We start from the raw sequence: 23,679 nt of genomic DNA, 5'->3' as shown, positions 1-23,679 counted from the left end.
TGGGGGGGCGATCCGCCCACTAGACCACCACAGATGGGGGACAATAGCTTTTTAAATGCAGCTGTCAGCTAATTAGCGGGCCCCTCTGAACTTCCCTACCTGACCCAGGACATATAGTTACATTTTGGGTTGTGAAGGGGTTAATGTGTTCTCAGTGGGGAGGGGAGGGATAAGCTGCTGCCAGTCTTCCAACAGAGAGAGGGCCCACTTGCCGTGAAGCCCCTAGGTGACACTGTCCACTGATGAAATGAAGCCATTTTAGAGCAGAAAGTCCTAAAAGCTGTTTTTTAATCTTGTGCTGGTTGGAAAAAAAAAAAAGACCAAACGCAGGAGTGTAAAATAACTTAAATAAAACAATGTATTAGAGAAGTAATATTCCGTCTCCGGAGTACCTCTTTAGTTTTTTCCCAGTCTATGGGACTGTATTACAGACGTGTCTGGGTGAAACAAATGCTTTTACTATAGAATCTGAACTTTGAAAATATCTTCAAAATGGCTGTAAACATTGGGGGAGATAAATAAAAGCTGTCTAGTCTACACAGTTTTAACTAAGTGTGCGTAGCTAGGATTCACGGGGCCCCATAGCAAATAATTTTAAGGGGCCCCCCTCCAATACGCACAACAAAAAGCACTGCGCATATATATATATATATATATATATATATATATATATATATAGGGGCGTAGCTAATGTCTCCTGGGCCCTGGTGCGAGAGGCCAACTTGGGCCCCGCCCTCCTTTCACGACCAAGTGATGCTATTGGTGTGTATATATATATATATATATATATATATATATACACACACCAAGACAGATATTACCAATAACACCAGCATATTGGAAGAGAAAGTATTATCACCGTACATATTACCGCCATACTGTTACTGACCAAATCCTGTATACTGAGACAAATATTACCAGTAATACCAGTATATAGGAAGGAAACATTACTGCCACACCACAACCACTACCATCACCACCATATTGTTACTGACCAAATCCAGTATACTAAATCACCTCATCCAGTCATATAGAGGTGGCCCCAGCTCTACACAGGCTCTATACACCATATACATTACAGTGCAGTTATATCAGGTGACTCACAGGAGACGTCTTTTCTGATCGGAGTTCTTTCCTTTTCATCTTCTTCTGTCCTGGGCCGTTATGAGAACTTCTCCGAGCCACGAATCCACAGAATCTGCCAGACAGACATATTAGGCTCCTCACACTGGCACCATCCTCATCTCTCTACACACTGCACATCTGTATTGGCCCCTTTACACCCTCATTTAGTGGGTAGCCCTGACTCTATGTGACCCCCTAATAATATATGCCCCCCTCTGTGTATTCCCTCTCCCCCTATGTTGCCCCCCCAAATAGATGGCCCCTCTCCCCCCATGTTGCCCTCCTTATAGATGGCCCCCTCTCCCCCCACCCTCCCTTATAGATGGCCCCCTCTACCCCCTCCATATAGATGGCCCCCTCTACCCCCTCCCTTATAGATGGCCTCCTCTCCCCCCTCCTTATAGTTGGCCCCCTCTACCCCCTCCCTTATAGATGGCCCCCTCTCTCCTCACCCTCCCTTATGGATGATCCCCTCTCTCCTCACCCTCCCTTATGGATGATCCCCTCTCTCCTCACCCTCCCTTATGGATGATCCCCTCTCTCCTCACCCTCCCTTATGGATGGCCCCCTCTCCCCCCACCCTCCATTATAGATGGCCCCCTCTCCCCCCCTCCCTTATAGATGGTCCCCTCCCCCCCCTCCCTTATAGATGGTCCCCTTCACCCCCCCCTCCCTTATAGATGGTCCCCTTCACCCCCCCCTCCTCCCTTATAGATGGTCCCCTTTCCCCCCACCCTCATAGATGGCCCCCTCTTTCCCCCCACCCTCATAGATGGCCCCTCTTTCCCCCCACCCTCATAGATGGCCCCTCTTTCCCCCCCACCCTCATAGATGGTCCCTCTTTCCCCCCCACCCTCATAGATGGTCCCCTTTCCCCTACCCTCATAGATGGTCCCCTCTCCCCCCACCCTCATAGATGCCCCCCTCTTTCCCCCCACCCTCATGGATGGCCCCTCTTTCCCTTCACGCTCATAGATGGCCCCCTCTTTCCCCCCACCCTCATAGATGGCCCCCTCTTTCCCTCCACCCTCATAGATGCCCCCCTCTTTCCCCCCACCCTCATAGATGGCCCCCTCTTTCCCCCCCACCCTCATAGATGGCCCCCTCTTTCCCCCCCACCCTCATAGATGCCCCCCTCTTTCCCCCCACCCTCATGGATGGCCCCTCTTTCCCTTCACGCTCATAGATGGCCCCCTCTTTCCCCCCACCCTCATAGATGGCCCCCTCTTTCCCTCCACCCTTATAGATGCCCCCCTCTTTCCCCCCACCCTCATAGATGGCCCCCTCTTTCCCCCCACCGTGCAGGCTGATAAAAAACAAAACAAAACTTAACTCACCTGACAACGCGCTCCCACGTTGATCCTCACTCCTTCAGGCTGTCCCGGCTGCTGCGCGGCTGCCGGGGGTGTCGCGTCTTATCCCCGGCAGCGCGCGCATCCCAGAGCTCCCTGCGCGCCGTAACCGGAAGTCAGGGCCCAAGGCACGCAGGGAGCTCTGAGATGCGTGCGCTGCCGGGGATAAGACGCGACCCCCCCGGCAGCCGCGCAGCAGCCGGGGGAAGACGGAGCCGGACTCTTGTGACCGCAAGCAAAACAATGCTTGCGGTCACAAGAGTGATTGATCGGGAGGGCCTTGCGGGGCCCTGAGGGCCCCGCGGGCCCCCCTTTGTGGCGACCGCGGTAGCTACGCCACTGTATATATATATATATATATTTATTTATTTATCTGCTTTACTGCTGGTGCACTGATAACCCCTGACCTCTGCATGGAGCTCTGCACATTTTCCATTCCTACTTGATTGCAGCAGCTGAGAACAGAGGTCAGAGGTTATCAGTGCAGTGAAGCAGAGATCTCTGTGTTTTGCTTGTTAACCCTTTTCTGTGTTGCAGCATGTAAGTGAACACTGGGTCACTTACACACTGCAGTACATAAGGGATTAAGCAGAAGGACACACGCTCTTACCTCCTTCTTCGGGCCCCCCTCCTGCACGGGCCCCATAGCAACTGCCTACCCTGCCTCTATGGTAGCTACGCCACTTTCTACTTGTCTAGTCTAAGGGGGAGATTTATCAAGGATGCGTTCTGGCATACGCCAGGGAGAAGTCGCAGATTCTTGCCTTCTTCCTGGCGTACGCCAGCCATAAACCCCACAAGCCTAAAGACCGGCTTAGGGCGGGGGAGGGTGGGGCAGGGAGGCATGGCCTCCTCCAGCTTCAGATTTATTATGATTTATGCTGGCTCGCAGGCAAAAGGGGCGGAGCTTTATTTAAGACTGGCATCTGATAAATGTCCCTCTAAGTTTTGGGTCACTTTAAGGCAGCATGTACACGTCCATGACATACAGTCCGCAAGACTGCACTCCTATTTAACTGTCTCAGAGCTCCCAGCATCATAATAAATTATAATGTAGAGAGTTACATAAGAGGTCAAGGGTATACGGTCATCTTGCAGACCATGCAGACCATACCTCACCGACATGCACATGCCGCCTTAGGCTGTGTCCCCACTTCGGGAACACAGAGGGGAAAGGCGTCTGCCTCGTTATAGTCATGGCCGCAAGTAATGTCCACATTCATTATTAGCTCCCGCCTATATAACAAGACGGCTGCTTTTCCCTGCTATGTTACCAAAGTAGGGACATAGCATCAATTGACATACTTCTAACTTTTTACTTTACTCATAGGAACCAAATATGCAGAAATGTTGATAAAACAAATAATTCAGTTTTTTTTCTGTATACAGGTAAAAATTTAACTGTTGAATACCAGGTATATACTACAAGCGTCTATGTGAAACCGGGCTGTGTATCCAGCGGCTGTGAAGGCGTGGAGAAGCTGAAGTATCTACTAGTAAGCCTCTCGGATATACATATATATAATTTCTACTTGCGGTACATCCTGTAAAACTTTGTCTCATTTCATTGTGCAGCGAGAAAAAAAACTTGGGTGCGCCATTCTTGGTCCTACGTGTACATACGCCACCTACCAGATGCTCTCGTAAGTCTATTCTTTCAATGACATTACAATGGTACTACATGCCAAAATGCCTTTCAGCAGGACAATCAACATGTCCAGAACATGGCTGCCATCTTGAAAGCCGCCATATTGGATCAAGAACAAGTTTTTCCAGTGGGAAGGTGGTCATGTAGCATATCAAACAAGACCAGAATTGTCTCAGAACTTGATCACCACAGTTAGATTTGCAACCCTAATGGGGACAGGGACTGATATAAGTGATGAGAAGCTATGTACAGTGCTGCAGAATAAGTTGGCGCTATATAAATAGAGAATTAAAGGGGCTATTCAGGATTAGAAAAACATGGCCCTTTCTTCCAAAATCAGCACGTCTCCTGTCCTCAGTTCCATTGTAGTTAATGAAGCTGAATTGTAATACCACACACAACCTGAGGACAGGGTTGGCGCTGTTTTCCCAAGAAAGTTGCTGTGTTTTTTTCTAATTCTGAATAACCACTTTAATAATTATTAATGGTTTAAAAAAAAAAAAAAAAAAAAGACATAAGTAAATAAAAACTTACTATACCTTACTTACATTAAGAAGGTTACAAGAAGAATCATGTTTGTTATCTAGCCCACTCATTTATATAGGAACTAGAGATGAGTCGATCCGAACCCGAACGTTCGGCATTTGATTAGCGGTGGCTGCTGAACTTGGATAAAGCCCTAAGGCTATGTGGAAATCATGTGGATATAGTCATTGGCTGTATCCATGTTTTCCAGACAACCTAAGAGCTTTATCCAAGTTCAGCAGCCTCAACTAATCAAATGCAGATCGTTTGGGTTCGGATCGACTCGAACCCAAACCCTGTTTGCTCATCTCTAATAGGAACCAAAACCCCCTCGAAAACTCTCACATGGTCCCCATCCTGATACTGTACTGAGTAAGAAGACCTCTCATTTTACCCCACTGCTACCTGTTCAGCTCTGCCGGTCATCAGGTGCCTTTCTTTCAGCTGTGGTGGAGGGAACAAACAGAAGGGGGTTCCCCTTTAATGACAGCTATGGCTTGTTTGTTGTTTTATACCACGGGGAGTCAGAACATATACATTTGTATAGAATTATTTTGTATTTGTCGGTCACACCTGATTATTCTGTTCCCTATTACAGGTTGCATGATATCTTTGCTGTCCCCGTAATCTCGGCTGGAAGCTTTGGGCTGTCTTGTGACTACAAACACTTTCTGTCTCGCATCTTAATCCCGGCCAGGAAGATAACATACTTTTTTCATAAATTTTGGAAATTCGATAGGCACCCAGTGAAGCCGCGCTGGGACTCTGTGTACATATACAAGAGGGACAACTCCACCGAATCCTGTTACTGGTAAGAAAGAGAGGGCACAGATGTATCCACCAGTAAGAACGATGGACGTTGTTTTATACTATACACAGTGTTGGACTGGCCCACCAGAGGATCCTCCGGTGGCCCCCAGCTTTAGAACCTGTAAAAACACTGACTGACATTTTGTTTCTCACTAATTCTTCGTTGGTGGGCCCCCTGGATCATTTCCTCTGGTGGGCCCCAGATACCCCAGTCCAACACTGACTATACATACACGTACGATAGTAATATCTGCATCCTTATTACATTTACAAATCCCGCCCTGACCGCCGGTCTACTGACCCCCAACTGAGATCTCCCGGGCAATCTATGATACTGTCAGTTCAGGATCTGCAGAAATGTTCCCATATTGCGCTTATCTGACACCGAACATAATCTAATAGAATGATTTATAATAATCTAATAAAAAATAGTTTGATTAGAAGGAAGGGAAATAAACTTTTATCTATTACTACTAGTACTAAGACCAGCAATACCAATAATAAATATAAATTATACCATATAATATATTACACTGAGTGGGAACATAAAGTGGTTCTCATCCCTGTGTTCTGCTAGCTTACAATGTAATAGTGCCCCCTACAGTTAGCCATGTGTGATAGGAGGCTGCGAGTCCCTCTAGCAGTTCAGTACTGTGTGTTTTCCTCTTCATCTTTGTTCTAAACTGCTGTAACTTCTATAAGTAACACTCAACAGAATTATAATAGAAGCCTATGGAACTTCTGGAAATTCTGTCTTCATGAAGCTCCCTAGGCTTCCATTATAACCATAGACAGCTCGCATTCGCAGTTTAGAGTGAAGATGAAGAGGCTTAGCATGCGCTTCCTTCATTCTGGTGATTAGCAGGGGTCTCGCTCTGACATGTCAGAAATTTGTTTAAAAATTAGGTACACTTTAAGTGGTGGACTATAATATCAACACTTTGGGCTCCTTAGAAGCCTCGGGCTCTGATCCTGACGCCACATACCACATTCTCTCATAAGAAAAAGCCTTAGCTGTCTTAATTTTCATACCAGTAGTACTGCATGTAATGGTGGATCATAATGTGGGCAGTTCGGGCGGCCGACCTTGGCGCAAACCGCCCACATCTGATCTTGTCCTGGAGCTGCACATCTCTCAGGGGCCCAATGGAGGATACTGCGGTGTCCCCCAAGGGGATTGCAGCTGCGAGGCCATTCCTAAGCACATGCCCTGTTCAATTGTGCATGCACTGAATGCTGACAGACAAAAAAGATAAAGATAGACTTGCTACTGAAACTCAGTATTGTGTTGTTGTATTAAATGAGGAAACTACACAGAGGGCCATCTACTAAAGGGGGGGGGCTAGACAGAGGTCCATCTACTATAGTGGGACTACACCGGGGGTCATCCACTAAATGGGGGACTTCACCGGGGCCATCTACTAAATGGGGGACTACACCGGGAGCCATCTACTAAAGGTGGGGAGCTACACAGAGGGCCATCTACTATAGGAGGACTACACTGGTGGCCATCTACTAAATGGGGGACTACACCGGGGGCCATCTACTAAAGGATGTAGGGCTACAAAGAAGGCCATCTACTATAGGGGGACTACACCGGTGGCCATCCACTAAATGAGGTACTACATAGGAGGGTATCTACTAAAGGGGGGCTACACAGGGGGCCAACTACTATTAGGGGACTACATAGGGGGCCGTCTCCTAAAGAGGGGGCTATACAGTGGGCTGTCTCCTAAAGAGGGGGCTACACAGGGGGCCATTTAGAGACTACACAGAGGGCCATCTACAATATATACTGATTTGGCTATAGCAACCAATCACAGTTCTAGTTTCATTTTACCAGAGCAATTAAAAAAAATAATAATTTGAGCTGTAATTGGTTGTTATGGGCAGATCATTCAGTCCTTGTCTAAGGCTGATAAATCTGCCCATGTGTTTTTGTTATAAGCAGTTTAGCACAATTATTTATGGCATTAAAAAAATGTAAAAATAAGTTTAAATATGGAAATGATTACAGCGAGAGAGTGTTCCGAGATATTCAGAAGGAAAATTCTGACCAGTCAGACAAATGATATATTTCCTTTCAGCATTACCATGTGCAGCCTGTACGTTTTATTTTCTAGTGTTATAGTGACCCCTACTGGTGGATCTAACAAATGCAAGATTTTCCTTTGGTAAAGTGTGTCTAGCAGTTAGCTGTAAAATGTTGTCTTTTAAATGAATGATGGACACATATAACCCACAGTAAACATTTCCCTTAGCCTATATTTTGTATGGATTATGGTAAGTTTAGGCTATGTTCACACACAGTAAAATAAAAGCAACATACAACAGTAAAACAGGTTTAAAACACAGCTGTATTTTGAAACTAATAATGGACTATAATAAAATCTATGGAAAATAATATAGAAATATATATTTTTACAATGTGTGCACAGACATTTAGATTTCCATAGACTTTAATGTGCATATTATAAGATTATATGGCCGTGGGAATGTTGAATTTACATTGTGCCACATGGTGGCACATACCACATTTCCTTATCTCCCCTGATGAATCCTGCATCACCCCAGGAGAAACACGTATGAAGGACAAGCAATGGTTGTGGGTATTTAGCATGAATATGTTTGTAGTAATACATGTATTAATGTGAGCCCTATACTTTCCCGGCAGGTACATTAATGCCCTGGAGCCAACCGTGTCCTATTTCACTGGTGCAGTCAGCTTCAGAGAGATCTTGAAACAAACCGACTTGACCAGAGTTCTAGAAAGTCCAAATCGGAAAAGCAACGGTATAAAGTTACATTTACCATAATGCAATGATGGAATGATCAGAATTGACATCACTTTTCACATTCTAGATGTCCCCATTCTAAAGCAATCCAATCTAAGACTAGGTTCACACAAAGCATAATAAAAGCTAAATACAACCGTAATTTAGGGTGAAAATAAAACAATTTGTGAACTAATAATAATAATAATAAAAAAACGGCCGTATTTTGCAAAAACAGGTGGTAAATAGTCTATAATTTGGATGGTCATAATCAATTACAGCCATTATTCTATAAAGTGTGTGCACTGCCAAATCATTTCTCATTGACTTCAATGGAGTGCATTATTATATTAAAAATACGGCCTTATTTTTACCTCATGCCTTTCCTGGGTCTTAACAACGGCTCCAGTACTCAGATACCCCCAGGACTTGCAATGGGACAGAGTAGAAAGATCAGTCAGCAATTATATGAGAAATACATACAAGCATCAATGTCGGAAACAAAGGTGACAGAAGTTGATGGGAGTAGCAGTAGTCTTGTAGGGGGCCACATAAAACAAGACAACACAGTTTAACAGAAATAATGTGACAGGAGCAGGGCCGGATAACATAACAGGCAAAAACTCTGACCGGACAAACCTTCCAAACCTACTATACCGTATATAAGACAAGGCACATAGACCACACATGGCAGCAGGGCAATCACTATAGCCTTAAGACCTAAAGAAATGATTTCTATTGCTGCTCTGAAGTGTCATAGAGGTGTGGCCAGGGCACTTCAATGTTACTTAAGTGCCCTGGCCACACCTCTCTGACACTTCCGAGCAGCAATAAAAAGCATGGATAGTCTCACTGCTTACACAGCAACATAAAAGCAATACATAAAATTAAAAAATACTTTTTAATCCTGTGTACCTCACTATAGTGCTGCTGATGTGTGGCTCACCTGCCGATGTCCAGACATTGGTGAACACGGTGAAGCTCTCTGATGAAATGGTCATTATTCTCATTGATATTTTCAAGTAAGTCCTGACTCACTGTGCGGGATGTAAATGAGCTTGGTATACCTTCCTACCTGTATCCAAAGTCTATATATATATATATATATATATATATATATATATATATTCCCATCTCAGCTAATATAATTATACTTGTAGAGCATGTCTAGTTAAATATTTTTGAAAATACAGTGGTACCTTGGATTACGAGCATAATTCGTTCCGGGACCATGCTTGTAATCCAAATCCATTTTTAAACCAAAGCAAATTTTCCCATAAGAAATCATAGAAATGCAGACAATTGGTTCCACACCCCAAAAATAATGATTTATTATTCTGAATAACATGTAAAACAAATAAAACAAGCAATTAGAAAGCTGGATATGTCATATTATAAGTTACTGTAGAGTATAGTCAGGCAGCAAGTGGAGTATAATGTACAGTATAATAAACCTGAAAAAACAGCAGCAGTTTGTAGATACAGGATGGAACTGCAGATCCCCATAATGCAGTAGCGTAGTACAACAGACTAAAATTGAGAAGCAGGGCTGCTGTCAGAGGTCTGTGGGGTCACATGACAGCAGTGGGGAAGGGGTGTGTACTCAGCATGGACCAATCAGGAAGTGAGAATCTCAGCTGTGCAGGAGGACAGTGACAGAAACTTTTCAATACAGCAGTGTGTATAGCTGCTGGCACATTATAGCAGGAGAGGATGGGAAACACAAGGACTAATAGAGACTGCAGGGAGGAATGAGCAGGACATATGTGGACACATAGAGGGGTTACAGCTATGGAGAGATTACCTCCACAGTCCTGTCCCCTGATGTGAGCCCCAGCCTTAAGTGGATCTGCTATGATTTGGAAGGTGAGGGAGACTTCCTGGGTCAGAGTACAGGGCTGTAGACCCCGCTATACAGACCATGTCCCTCCCCCACTCCTCTCCCACCCAGTACAGGGAGCTTTTAAACCAAAGCGATGCTCAAGTTACAATTTTGAAAAACTGTGAGCTCTTCTTGCAAAATGCTCTTAATCCAAGTTACTATTAAACCAAGGTACCACTATATATTCATATACAAACTTCTCCTGATCTGTTGACAGCTCTTCGTCTAGTTTATCGACCACCACATTCTAAAAGCAGTGGTTGGACTGTTATAGAAAGAATACACACACACACACGGTTTTAATATGTCTTTTGACGTAGATATCACAAATGTTTGCTCAATTGCTTTGTTGCCCAAAAGTTTTAGACTTTTCCAAGTTAACACTACTAATGTCTGTTATTTGTAAAGTTCTAGTTCTGCCTGTCAGGGCACATTTAACAACACTTTAAAAAAAAAAAAAAGGGCAAAAAAAGGCACAAAGCCGCTCCAGACCACACTTTAAGGCTATGTTCACACTACGTATATTTGAGGCTGTATAGCAACCAAAACAAGGAGTGGATTGAAAACACAGAAAGGCTCTGTTCACATAATGTTGTAATTGAGTGGATGGCCGTCATATAATGGCAAATATTTGCTGTTATTTTAAAACAACGGCTGTTATATTGAAATAATAGCCGTTATTTACCGTTATATGGCGGCCATCCACTCAATTTCACCATTATGTGAACAGATCCTTTCTGTGTTTTTAATCCACTCCTGGTTTTGGTTGCAATACTGACTGAAATATACGTAGTGTGAACGCAGCCTTATAATAATAATAATAATAATAATGTCAAAGGCACATCAGTTGTGTGAAACAGCACGTCTCTGTAGTTGCGCCAAAGTTATGACAGACGTTGCACCATTTCGATAAATTTGCCGCACAGAAAAGCTCTCCTACAGCCAAAAGCATAATAAAGACACAAACACAGCTTCTCTATACATTTATACTATAGGGGAATGTCTCATAGGTATAACTGTGTTTCTTTATTATACCTTTGGCCGTACATGTGCATAAATTTGGGGCAACCACGGATTTTACGTAAGTGTGGTCCAGACTGGGAGGGCTTTGTTGTTACATGTAACGTAAGCGGCCAAAAGTCACAGTTTTCTGGTGCAGTGGAAACTTAGGAAAAGTTGTAAGTTTTGCGCAACAAAGCGAAAGACATACGTAAAACAACCATAACCCCCCCCCCCCTTCCATATTTATATATAGCTATCAGTCTGACCACTGCTTTTAGAGCAGAGTGGTGGTTGGTAAACTAGGCAACCAACTGTCATCAATGGGAGAAAAAGAGTGGGTATAGGCGGAGAAGGAGACAAGTTGAGATGGGAAAACCTCTTTAAGATCACCGACTTTTGTCAATGACTTTAACGACATTCTGACCTTGGCTTTTCTTCACACAGCCCCCAGTATTATGAGAACAGCACCTCCCTGCCCTATATGAAGAATGTATTGGTGTTAACCTTGCCTCCGTCAAATTATAGTGAATTATCTAATAATTCCAGCAAAATACTGGTAAGACACTGCTGGCATGCCTATAATACATACAGTATTTATATATACTTATATTTAGGTCCTAAAGCTCGCAACAGAGTGAGGACCTGAGGGACTACGTATCAGGGTGGTTTGGTGCTCTCCCCACTAGGAGGCACCCCTTGGCAATGGGCTTCCTTCTCTGGAGAGAGGGATATCTGGCTATTCCCGTGTTTTGAGACTCGTAACTGAGGCTCCACGGACCCCTTTTTTGCATATTTAAATTTTGTATGGGACAATCAATGGAGACTCGTAAATGAGTACTCTATTGGAATTTTTCACTGTTCTCCCTGAGTTCAGTGATTGTTGTGTTTTGTTGGTCTATTTATCATTGCCCCAGTAGCCAGAATCCTGCTCCACACTGACGAGGGGCAAATACCCCGAAACTGCAGTCTGTGGATGGATGCCTAGCCTTGGTAACCCTTGTCTTATGTCGTTATACTCGCCACAGAGTTAGACTTTGACTCACAGAGGCCACCCTGGTGTTTCCCTATTTAGGTCCTAAAGCTCGCAACAGAGTGAGGACCTGAGGGACTACGTATCAGGGTGGTTTGGTGCTCTCCCCACTAGGAGGCACCCCTTGGCAATGGGCTTCCTTCTCTGGAGAGAGGGATATCTGGCTATTCCCGTGTTTTGAGACTCGTAACTGAGGCTCCACGGACCCCTTTTTTGCATATATATATATATATATATATATATATATATATACATATATATATATATATATATATATATTCATACACACACACACACATATACATGCATACACACACTCTTTATCACCCTTATTCCAAGAGCCTGTATTGTACATATATATATTTTTTTAAAAGCGCTGCAGAATCTGTTGGCGCTATACAAATAAATATTATTATTATTATTCACATGTATATTTATACACAGTCTACACATGGGATATATTAGGGCCATACACAGCTTAGGAGAAAGTTGTATGACGATAACATATATTATAACGGGATTTCTTATCAATATACTTTAGAGGAATGATAACTACGCAGCTGGATACTTGGATGCGGTTCTGCTGTTTGGCCACGCGCTGAAGGGATTGCTCCGGACGGGAGATGTCAATCAAACGATTGATTTTATCAGCGAATTTCGTAACATATCGATTAAAGGTTCGCTTGCTTAAAATGTGACTATAATAACTTACATACAATTATCAGAATTCTCTGGAGAGAAAAAACAGACATGGTAGCGCATCCATATACTTATCACTGATCCTTCTGCTTCTCAGCACTGTATGTTAGTGCTACTAACATCAGAATTTTATCAAAGTGCATAAACCCACACACTACTTCAAGGTTCCTGATCGAAATGTAACTAACTCCTGATGTTAGTAGTATAAAACGCGGAGCAGCAGAAGCATCAGTGATAAGTATATGGATGTGCTACCATCTCTGTTTTGTTTCCACCTGAGAATTATTATAAAAATAAAAGAGTCTGTCATGTGGCAAACTATAAAGATATTCATATCCATTGATAAATGTCATATATGTCCTAGAACAGTGTGCAGTCTCTCTACCACCACCTCCGCCAAAAACAACAATTAAAGGCTATGGAAGCTTTTGAATGCATTTATTATTACTGCATTGTACTTTTCATGATGAAGAAACAGTGCAGTGATTTTTTAAATATGGCAGCCGGCAGGGACAGGGGGGAATTTGATCAGAAATACGAACTTACCTCTTCCTTTTCCCATGGTGATGACTTCATGACTCAGGGGAAAATGCCTGTCCCGGCTAATGGACTGGCCGATCAGCCAATCAGTGATTGGAGCAGCTTTCTGCCCCATCACTGACTGGTTGAGTGGCCAGTCCATCAGCCGGGTCCTGGCGTGTCAGCCCTGGAGATCTCGGAGCCCGGCGGGGGTCCTGAGTCTGGTTCCAACACTCGCCGTGAACATGGGAGAGTTGAGTTCGTACTCCTGGTATAATTCGTCCCTGACAGATTTTAAAAATGACTGGACATCCCCCTTAACTTCCTAAAAAATTAGCCCAAGCTGTGCTCAGTACAGTTTAGCCCAAGCACAGCTTGGGTCGCAGTTTAATCCTTAGTAGTGCGAGATGTTACTGTATATCTTAATGCGGCACTGCCGGTAAAACGGAAGATCAGGAGCAGACCTCCCATTATACCGGGCGTCCTTCTGTTACTATGTGTAGCAGAGGGCCACAGCTTCAACCGGGCACAGCCCACGTATCAGCATGAATTAACCTCTTAGATCCCGTTTTCGAATGTGAAAATGTGAATGCGGTACCTGGTGGTCTGGTGGTGATCACAAGTGTTCGGTGCCCACCCGATTCTCAATCTTCTTAAGGTGTAGGCCGCGAGCCTCAAACATCTGTGAGTGGACTTTGAGGCGCGATGACTGATAGAGGCCTCTATCAATTGATTGTCTATAATACTGATCAGAGCTTTCTCCTAAAGGGGTTATCCAGCGCTACAAAAACATGGCCACTTTCCCCCTCTTGTCTCCAGTTTGGGTGGGGTTTTGAAACTCAGTTCCATTGAATTAATCTCCATTCACACCTGAACTGGAGACAACAGTGGCCATGTTTTTGTAGCGCTGGATAACCCCTTTAAGAAAGCTATGATCACGATAAGGAATCAAAGGATTCCCTATAATAGTCTCTTATAGGGACTAAAAATGTATGTAAAAAATAATAATAATAATAATAATAAATAAAGTTTTGTTGAATTAAAAAAAAAACCTCTCCCATATTAAAAGTTCAAATCACCCAGCTTTCCCTGTTTTCCAAATAAAAAGGTGTAAATAAATAAAGATAACAAAACCAAAACACAAATGGGGAGATTTATGAAACTGGTGTAAAGTGAAACTGGCCCAGTTGCCCCTAGCAACCAATCAGATTCCACCTTTCTTTTTTCAAAGAGTCTGTGAGGAATGAAAAGGGGAATCTGAGTGATTGTACCAAACAGCTGCTCCTCTGTAGCGGCCATCACTGGAGAAGGGCGGCTCAGTATTCATTCACAGCTCCAAACAGACAAAGTGCACAATAAGAAAGCAAATTACTGGAATATAACAAACATATAAAATAACAAATATAATACGAATGTTCACTTTCACTGTTAACTTTTCCTGAATAGGTGCATCAGGTCCGATAATACTGGATGAGACGGGGGACAGAGACCTAAATCTAACTCTGTTGTACAGCTCAATAAAAACCCAAAAAGTAAGTAAAAGTCATCAAAACCAAAGATGTTGGAAAATAATATCAGACTAGATGGTAAATCCATTGGATGTCCTCAAATATGGAATGCAAAATGTCATCTTATAGGACCACTGGTTATTGTGGAAATGGAGGAATATGCTGATGATCTTCACAGTTTGGCAGGGTTATAATAAGACAACAGCAGAAGTGACTTGAGAAAGTGGAAGACCACTTAAGACTTTTAATGATACCACAGAGCAACTTCAAAAGTCTTATAGATTCCAGGTCTTGCTGGATAAGAGCTGTTTTGCTGGCACAAGAGACCTGCACAATATTAAGCAAATGTATATATAAAAAATATATCACTTACATTGTTCTGTCAAGGTGATTCAGAGTTATCCTCTTGAATATGTAATCCTCTCCATTATGTGTGTGAGCTCATTAGTCCTGGATATTTATGTGCTCCAGCAAACTCCACCCACCAGCTGCTGATTGGCAGTTATCTATCCATGCTGTATAAAGGCACTCAACTGTCAATCAGCAGCTGGAGGGCGGGGGAGGGGTGCGGCACAAATCCTATTCTCCTGCATATCAGGAGAACGGCTGAATAGAATGATGTAAGTAATACACCGATCTGTTCATAATTTCTGCCATTAGTTTATGCTGCTCTCATTTAAGGCGGTATAAGCCTAGTGACAGATTCAAGTATTGCTGTTATGACTGTCCAGTAATGGGTGAGTGTCACTAGATGGCACTGTAATTGGAAGGTTTTAAAGAATAATGCCTGTTACTTGTATCTTGTTTCTTCATATATGTAGACTTGATGTTTTTTCTACATTTTTTGTGCACCATTGTTGTTCTAAGAAAAATAATGAAGCCGTCCTTATCTGGTGTCCAAGGAAACAGCTCATTCTGGCACAAATATTGCTCACATAGTGATGTCTGCTGCTTTCTGGTCTGGAAACCTTCAAAATTAGCATGATGTGCTTAGTCTCCAGGCCTTATCTTCCATCCCCTGAACACACTTCTAAGCCGATTTATGACCCGATCACTGGCCAATGTCTGATCATAAAGCCTTAGGATAGCTAATATAGTGATGGTCCATTGACACTCTTTCTTTTTGTTTAGTATACAGAATTTTTCCAGTTTGACACTAGGACCAATGAAACTTTCGTGCTAGACTTTCAACCATCATTCGTATGGAAGGATCATAAACTCCCCAGCGATGTTCCAGGCAGTGGTAAGTTCCTCCGGATGATCATGTTCTTTTCAATTATAGTGAAACCAGTGACTATTGTGGATATAAACTGTATATTGACACCAGTATTTTTCTTTTATTATAGGACCCAACATCATGACTATCGCGGTCTTCACCCTCACGGTTGCTATTATACTTATCATCATCATTGCACTTCTTGTTTTCAGGTAGGTGAAAGATGACATTAAAGGGGTTATCCAGCACCACTCTAGTCTCTAGTTTGGGAGCAGGTTTTGTAACTCACTTCCATTGAAGTGAATGGAGCTTAATTGCAAATCGCACCTGAACTGGAGACATGAGTGCTGCTGTCTCTGGAAGAAAGTGTCCAGGTTTTTGGATTACCACTTTAAAGGGATAGTCAAGGCTGAGAAAAACATAGCGCCCCTCTGTGTTCAGGTTGTGTTTGGTACATGCTAACTTAGCAGTTTTATTTTTTTATTCCAAATGTCTACCTAATAGAAGCCAATTAAAAGTGTATTGTGACTTCATTGAACTTATCCCCTATCCTCAGCATAGGAAATGAGTATGAGGTTGCAGGGGTCTGACCATTGGGTCAGCATGCCGGCCACCCCTCCATACAGTCGCTATAGAAGTTACCTAAGGCAGTGACTTTCGTCAGCTCCCATAGACAAGGGATGGGGCTCGGTTGTGGAGACCACAAGGTGATCAGACCCCCCCATGATCACACACGTATCTTCTATCCTGTGTATAGGTGATGAGTTAATTTAAATCGGAATACCCCCTTTAATCCCTCTATAGACACACAGGTAACATTTATATAATTAAACATGTCAGTTTTCTTCTAGAAACAGCACCGTCCTCTCCTGTCCTCAGTTTGGGTATAGTTTTTACAGATCAGTTCCATTGAAGTGAATGGAGTTGAATTGTAATACTACACACAACCTGGGGACAGAGAGGGTGCTGTGCTTCTAATCTTGGAGAACACCTTGAACATGATATTTTTAGAATTCAAATCTATATAATTATGTAGAAAGTACCGTAAGCAACAAGAACTGCAGCAGAAAAGGTGGTCCCATATTGCATCGGAGAAGATTGTGCAACTGGAGACAAATGAGACTTCTCATGTCAGCTTGAAGGTGAGTTCAGCCTTTAAACCTAATAATTAACAAAAAAAAAAACAATGCTTTTTTGCAAAAAAAAAAATAAATAAAATTTTTTTTGTTTTTTTTATACAATTTTTGGGGTATTTGGTATTTTTATTTTTTTTAGATTGATGAAGATAAACGTCGAGAATTACTACCGAGACTCAGACGAGGAAAGTATGACAAAAAGGTACAGAGTAAGAACAGAGTGTGGAGTTGTGCTGGACAGCCCCTTCCCCCTCTGTTGTGTCTTGAATGCAACTTTAACTGATTATAAATATTTTTTGAAGGTTATTATACTGAAAGACCTAAAACATGACGGAAACTTCTCAGAAACACAGAAAATGGAACTCAACAAGGTAAGAAGTTGTCATTTATTAGAGAGTGTGATGGGGTTTGCTTTAACCCTTTATTTAAAAGGAATCTGTTACTTTAAAAATGCTATCTAATCTATTAGCATTATGTTACAGAGCGTAAGGGGCTGAGCAGATTGATATATAAATATATATATATATATATATATTTGGGTATAAGATTCAGTATAACTTGTAATTTATTGAAATGATCTTTTCATGTTTAGGAGTCTAGTGGGTGGTCCTATAGTGTAACACCGCCCACTGGACTTCTTAACTGAAAAGGAACAGGGATTTCAACCAGTAGGTTACAAGTTATAGAGAATTTTCCCCACAAATATATATATATATATATATATATATATATATATGTATGTATATATATATATATATATATATATATATATATATATCAATCTGTTCAGCTCTTCCTGCTCTATACAATGATGTCAATAAATTAAATAGCATTTTCATGGTGATAGGTTCCCTTTAAGGAAATTCTAATTTCTCAAGTTTTGATAGGATTCCACTACATGATATGTATTGATATATTGGCATGTATTAGTATTAGTGCATTAGACCATGAACATTCACCTACATATTGAAATTTATATCTGAATGACACTGATTGTTGTTCTTCAGCTTCTACAGATAGATTATTACAACCTGACAAAATTCTATGGAACAGTAAAGATGGACACCACGATATACGGTGTGATCGAATACTGTGAAAGAGGCTCGCTGAGAGTAAGATTATTCCTAACGTTTATTTACTTTTGGGGGGATTCATCAATTGTTTTTGTGTGTTTTTCCTGGATTTTGCACAAAAAAAAATAGTGTTATGCACAAATTAGCAATTTTCGTATACTAGTTTTCAGGTAAAAAAATAAAACGGCTATCAAAATAATCAGAATATAGAAACAGATTTTTAAAAATCCAGTATAAAAAAATGACCACAATACATCTTTTGTCAGCGGGGCAAAAGTTTTATATTTTTGTGTGTGTGTGTGTGTGTGTGTGGGGGGGGGGGGGTTGTTGATGTTTAAAAAAAAAGTAATGGTCTTTTTTTTTTCACTTTAGGACGTTCTAAATGATAAAATATCCTACCCAGATGGCACTTTTATGGACTGGGAATTTAAAATCTCTGTCTTGTATGATATAGCTAAGGTAAGAGCATGTACTCACACGTATTTGTAGACTTTATGCCCTCAAGGGCCGGGTTCTCTCTCCCTAAATACCAGTCTGTCATTTACATTTTTTGAGTAGTTTTCTGGATTTTATGTCACATTCTGATGTTAATTCCTTGTCATATGGTATCAAGGATCACTTCAACATAAATAATAATATATACCATGTGGTCATTATAACCTCTTAAAAGTGTCACCGTCGTTTAATTATTTTATTTTTATTTTTTTTTTGCAGAAATCAATAGTACAGGCGATTTTAAGAAAGTTTGTAATTGGGTTTATTAGGCAAATATGCCATTATCTGCATTCAAAAAGACTTTCCCCAGCCCCCCCCCCCTCCTCTCTCATTCACTGCTCGTTATCAGGAAATCTCAACTCTTTTACATCAGTCGAGCCCTGTGTAACCTATGGAGAGGGGAGGGGGGAGGAGGGAGATTAGTTGCCAGCAGAGAACAAAGGATTACACAGCAGCACCTGTGTGAAAGCTGTATTCAGAGGTCAGAGAGGTCAGTGTGGACCTCAGAGGAGATAGCCCAGTGATGTAGCTGTAAAATCTTTCTTAAAATCACCTGTACTATTGTATTGATTTCTGCAAAAAAAATGTAAATGACAGTGACACTTTAAGGACCCATTAAGTCCAGAACTCTTTGAAGCAAGCTCAGGGGCTGAACTCGCTTCATAGTTGGTGAGGTCCTCACCATTAATGATGGCCAGTAGTGATTGCGCTGCCACTCCTGTCACTACCCAATTGGGCTGTTCCAGAAAATATATGCACCTTTCGATAAATTGAAGGAAAAAAAAATGACTATTGAGTGGCAGCAGTAAGGGGCAAAACTGCCAATCTGCTGCCACCACTGTCTGCATTAGTTGCTGCAGGATGCTTGAAGCTCTGGTCCTGACACAGTTACATATCACTAACACTACTGCATGCAGATACTGAGCCTCCGATGATGTCTATTCTAATGCATGCTAGCATTAAAATAGTCATTATACTTGGGGAAACATTTGCTCATTTGAGAGTTTCACTTCACAGCTACCATACAGTACAATTGCTGGGCTGGGTGTGAGAGCGACTGAACAGTCATATATACAGCATCTCTGCAAACATGATGATATTTCTGCTTGATGCCGCACCGCTATTCTACTGTTGGAGTGCAATACATGTATATTACTGACAGAGAAAAGAAGAGGAAGTACTTTTGGGGAGATTTATCAAACTGCCCACAGCAACCAATCACAGCTCAGCTTTTCTTTCCCCAGAGCTGGAAGCTGAGCTGTGATTGGTTGCTGTGGGCAGTTTGCACCAGTCTAAATTTTACACCCTTTGATAAATCTCCCCCTTTGTCTGTGTCAGATAATCACAGTTCACAGTGTAACCTCCAATTTTAAAGGGGAACTCTAAGATTTGCTCCACGACTGGGGGGTGGCATAAAAGTAATATTTAAAAAAAAAAACTATACTCACCTTCTCTGGAGCCTGCACAGCTGCCACACCAATACTTCTGGTCCTCCAATGGTCTCTGCTTTTTCCAAGTTCCTGTGATATCCCAGGGGCAGGACACTGCTATGGCCACGGATTGGCTGAACGGGCCAGTTTGTGTGTGGTCCAGCAAAGACTGATGGAAGACTGGAAGTATGTGTCATGTGTGGGGGACCTGGGGTGGGCCAGTATAGCTTGTTTATTGCATGTTTATTATTTGTTAATTACCCACTGCCCTGGAGCAAAGCTTTCTTCAAACAACCCCTTTAAGGGAACTTGAGACAGTGAATGGAGTGAAATTGGTCAGTCCTTAAAGGGGTATTCTAGCCTTTTAAAATTTTAAATTACAGTATCTGTTGTTTCTATAAACACAATATAGAGATTCTTTACTGAATTGAGTATTTATAGGAATAATGTAAAGAAAAAGTATAAGAATATATAAAGTAATGATTAATAAATGTAAATTCAGCTTCAGTACACCAAGTTATACAGTTAGCTAATGATTTCTCTATTGCAGGGTATGTCTTATCTACACTCCAGTAAGGCCGAGGTCCATGGCAGACTCAAGTCAACAAACTGTGTGGTCGATAGCCGCATGGTGGTGAAAATCACCGACTTTATCTGCAGTTCTATTCTGAGTCCTAAGAAGGGTGAATATCACAATGTCATAAAATATTTTTTTTAAAAATCTGTGAATTCAGCTTTTTTAGGTCCAAAATTCTCCAGTGATTGATTCTGTAATTCAACATACAGTTAAATAATTATATATATATATGGCGTTCTATATGATAGAAACGGGGCTCTAAACAGTATGCGGCTTTGACCACACAACATCTTTCTTTTGCCTGTTTGATGGACGCTTTTTGGACATGCGCCATTTCGAGCCCGAATAACGGCTTTTATTTCAAAATGACAGCTATTATCCCACAAATGGCGGCCGTTATTTGGGCTGGAAATGATGGATGTCCAAAAAATGGCCATTAAACAGGCAAAAAAAAAAAAAAAAAAGGCTTTGTGGTCGTAGTTTAAAGCAAATATACCATCAGGTACATCGGTTTGGGTTTTTTAAATAAACAGACCGGCCCCAGCGTGGGGATGCCAGTGGCACAGTTCTTTTTTTGAATTGCAGATTGGTTCCTGCGCACGGTGTTGGTCTATTCCCAAGCACTGGTCCGGGCTGAAGCACTGGAGAAGGGTCCACCGGCCCCCCAGAGGGGAGATTGTGACTGGGGGCGATGGGCCTGCCTTCAATGCTTTAGGCCAGTTCCCGGGAATAGACCAATGCCGTGCGCGGGAACGGAGCGGCAGTTCAAAAAAAGACCGCGCCACTGGCATCCCTTTGCTGGCACTGGTCTGTTAATGTAAAAAACCCAAACCGATGTACCTGGTGGTACATTCACTTTAATGACATTATATACGCTGCACAGAATTATGGACTAAAAGAGTAGCTGGTGATACTATTTGCAGGTGTAATTTAACTTAATTTATTATTACTCATTCATTGAAGATTTGTGGATGGCTCCCGAACATGTGCGCCAAGATGGGGTATCTCAGAAAGGTGATGTCTACAGCTATGGAATTATTGCTCAAGAAATTATCTTGAGGAAAGAAACGTTTTACACAGATCAGTGCCATGACACTAAAGGTAAAATGATGCATCAAAACCTAGATCATGTTTTGTACTTAGCAATACAACTAGCACAGCTGCCCTACAGTCCTTATTTTGATAGTCCTGTAAACTAGACTGAAAAAAATCTATTGAAGATGGATTTTTTTTTGCCAGTGTTCTATAGCTGTCACATTGTGCTGCAATGCAATATTGAGAACGTCAAGTTACCTTGTAGCCCTAGTTTTATGCAAACCCTGCTCATAGGTAGCTGTTTTGGGGTGTTCTTGAGCAGTCCTGAGAGTTGAATTTTAGGGGCACATCACACATGTGCCCACTAGCAGTGTCGGACTAGAGTGCCTTGGGCCCACCAGGGGGAATCATTCTTGGGGCCCACACTTCAGCCACCATACTTATCTATGGTAACATTAAAGGGGTAGTGCGGCGGTAAAAAATTATTCACAGAATAACACTGAGCTGAGCCGCGATTGGCCGAGCACAGTTATGCTCAGCCAATCGCGGCTGAGCAGCTGATGACGCGGCCGGCACTCGGGAAGATCGAAGGTGTTCGGGCCGGCCGGCCAAAGATGACGTTTGACACAAGATGGCGGACACGTGTTGGCACGGATCAGGTATGTATAAAGCACTACACTTCCGGGTACACGGGTGGGGGTGGTGGGACACGGGGAAGGGGGCCATTTACAGACATAACATACATTACAAAGTTGTATAACTTTGTAATGTGTGTTATTCTGTGAATAATTTTTTACCGCCGCACTACCCCTTTAATTAGGGTCCAGTTACACGGTGTGATATGGGGCAGTGTAGGGCTGCAAACGATTGCTAATCAGCAGGGCAGGAATATATAGAGATGTGCGGCCAACAGCAATGATTTATACAGCTGCACAAAATATCAAATCAGCCGACTATGGGGCATTTGCTTGTCAGCTGATCTCTGGCACTTTTACATTGAGCTTCCTAGCAGCGCTTTTTACCGATAATTGGCCGGTGTAATTGGGCTATAAGACAATTTTATTTGCATGATAACACTGTATACTACTGTATGCTACCAATAACACCAGTATATTAAGAGCAAATATCCCCACACATATTACTGCCATACTATTACTGACCAAATCCTGTATACTGAGAGTGATATTACCAATAATACCAGTATATAGGGAAATATTATCACCATACATATTACCGCCATACTGTTACTGACCAAATCCTGTATACCATATTACCAATAATACCAGTATACAAGGGGGAAATATTACCATCACACCACAACCATCACTATATTGTTACTGACCAAATCCTGTATACTAAGACCAATAAAACACAGTACCGGATTAACAAATACCACCACATACTGACTAACACCACCACATACTGACTAACACCACCGCCGCTACTGAATAACATCCACTGTACACAGATCACTATAACCTTATCCAGTCACATAGAGGTAGCCCCAGCTCTACACAGGTTCTGTACTCCATATACAATACAGTGCAGTTACATCAGGTGACTCAAAGGGGACGTCTTCTCTGATCGGAGTTCTTCCCTTTTCATCTTCTTCTCCATCTGCCATGGGCCATCATAAGAACTTCTCCGAGCCATGAATCCACAGAATCTGCCAGACAGACATATTAGGCTCCTCACACTGGCACCATCCTCATCTCTCTACAAACTGCACATCTGTATTGGCCCCTTTGTGCCCTCATTTAGTGGGTAGCCCTGACTATATTGTCCATTACCCCCATATAGCCGCCTTATGTTATCTATCCCCCCTATAGCCCCCTCATGTTGT

The 23,679-nt window shown here is 42.3% G+C and overlaps 1 protein-coding gene across 1 annotated transcript in view; it reads left to right on the top strand.

The window, feature by feature from the left end:
- The window catches only part of GUCY2C (guanylate cyclase 2C), a 49,503-nt gene that overhangs the window by 9,034 nt on the left and 16,790 nt on the right, over positions 1–23,679 (top strand). Inside the window, exons 2-18 of the mRNA XM_069967323.1 lie at positions 3,867–3,973; positions 4,053–4,120; positions 5,249–5,461; positions 8,135–8,253; positions 9,160–9,256; positions 11,563–11,674; positions 12,690–12,825; positions 14,813–14,898; positions 16,006–16,117; positions 16,221–16,302; positions 17,127–17,232; positions 17,366–17,428; positions 17,529–17,597; positions 18,234–18,338; positions 18,672–18,758; positions 20,775–20,907; positions 21,765–21,902. Coding sequence (XP_069823424.1) covers positions 3,867–3,973; positions 4,053–4,120; positions 5,249–5,461; positions 8,135–8,253; positions 9,160–9,256; positions 11,563–11,674; positions 12,690–12,825; positions 14,813–14,898; positions 16,006–16,117; positions 16,221–16,302; positions 17,127–17,232; positions 17,366–17,428; positions 17,529–17,597; positions 18,234–18,338; positions 18,672–18,758; positions 20,775–20,907; positions 21,765–21,902 — 1,833 coding nt within the window. The remainder of the gene's footprint in view (positions 1–3,866; positions 3,974–4,052; positions 4,121–5,248; positions 5,462–8,134; positions 8,254–9,159; positions 9,257–11,562; positions 11,675–12,689; positions 12,826–14,812; positions 14,899–16,005; positions 16,118–16,220; positions 16,303–17,126; positions 17,233–17,365; positions 17,429–17,528; positions 17,598–18,233; positions 18,339–18,671; positions 18,759–20,774; positions 20,908–21,764; positions 21,903–23,679) is intronic.

Source organism: Dendropsophus ebraccatus, chromosome 4 (assembly GCF_027789765.1).
Source record: "Dendropsophus ebraccatus isolate aDenEbr1 chromosome 4, aDenEbr1.pat, whole genome shotgun sequence".
Taxonomy (NCBI): Eukaryota; Metazoa; Chordata; class Amphibia; order Anura; family Hylidae; genus Dendropsophus; species Dendropsophus ebraccatus.
This window is presented reverse-complemented; position numbering and strand designations above follow the sequence as displayed.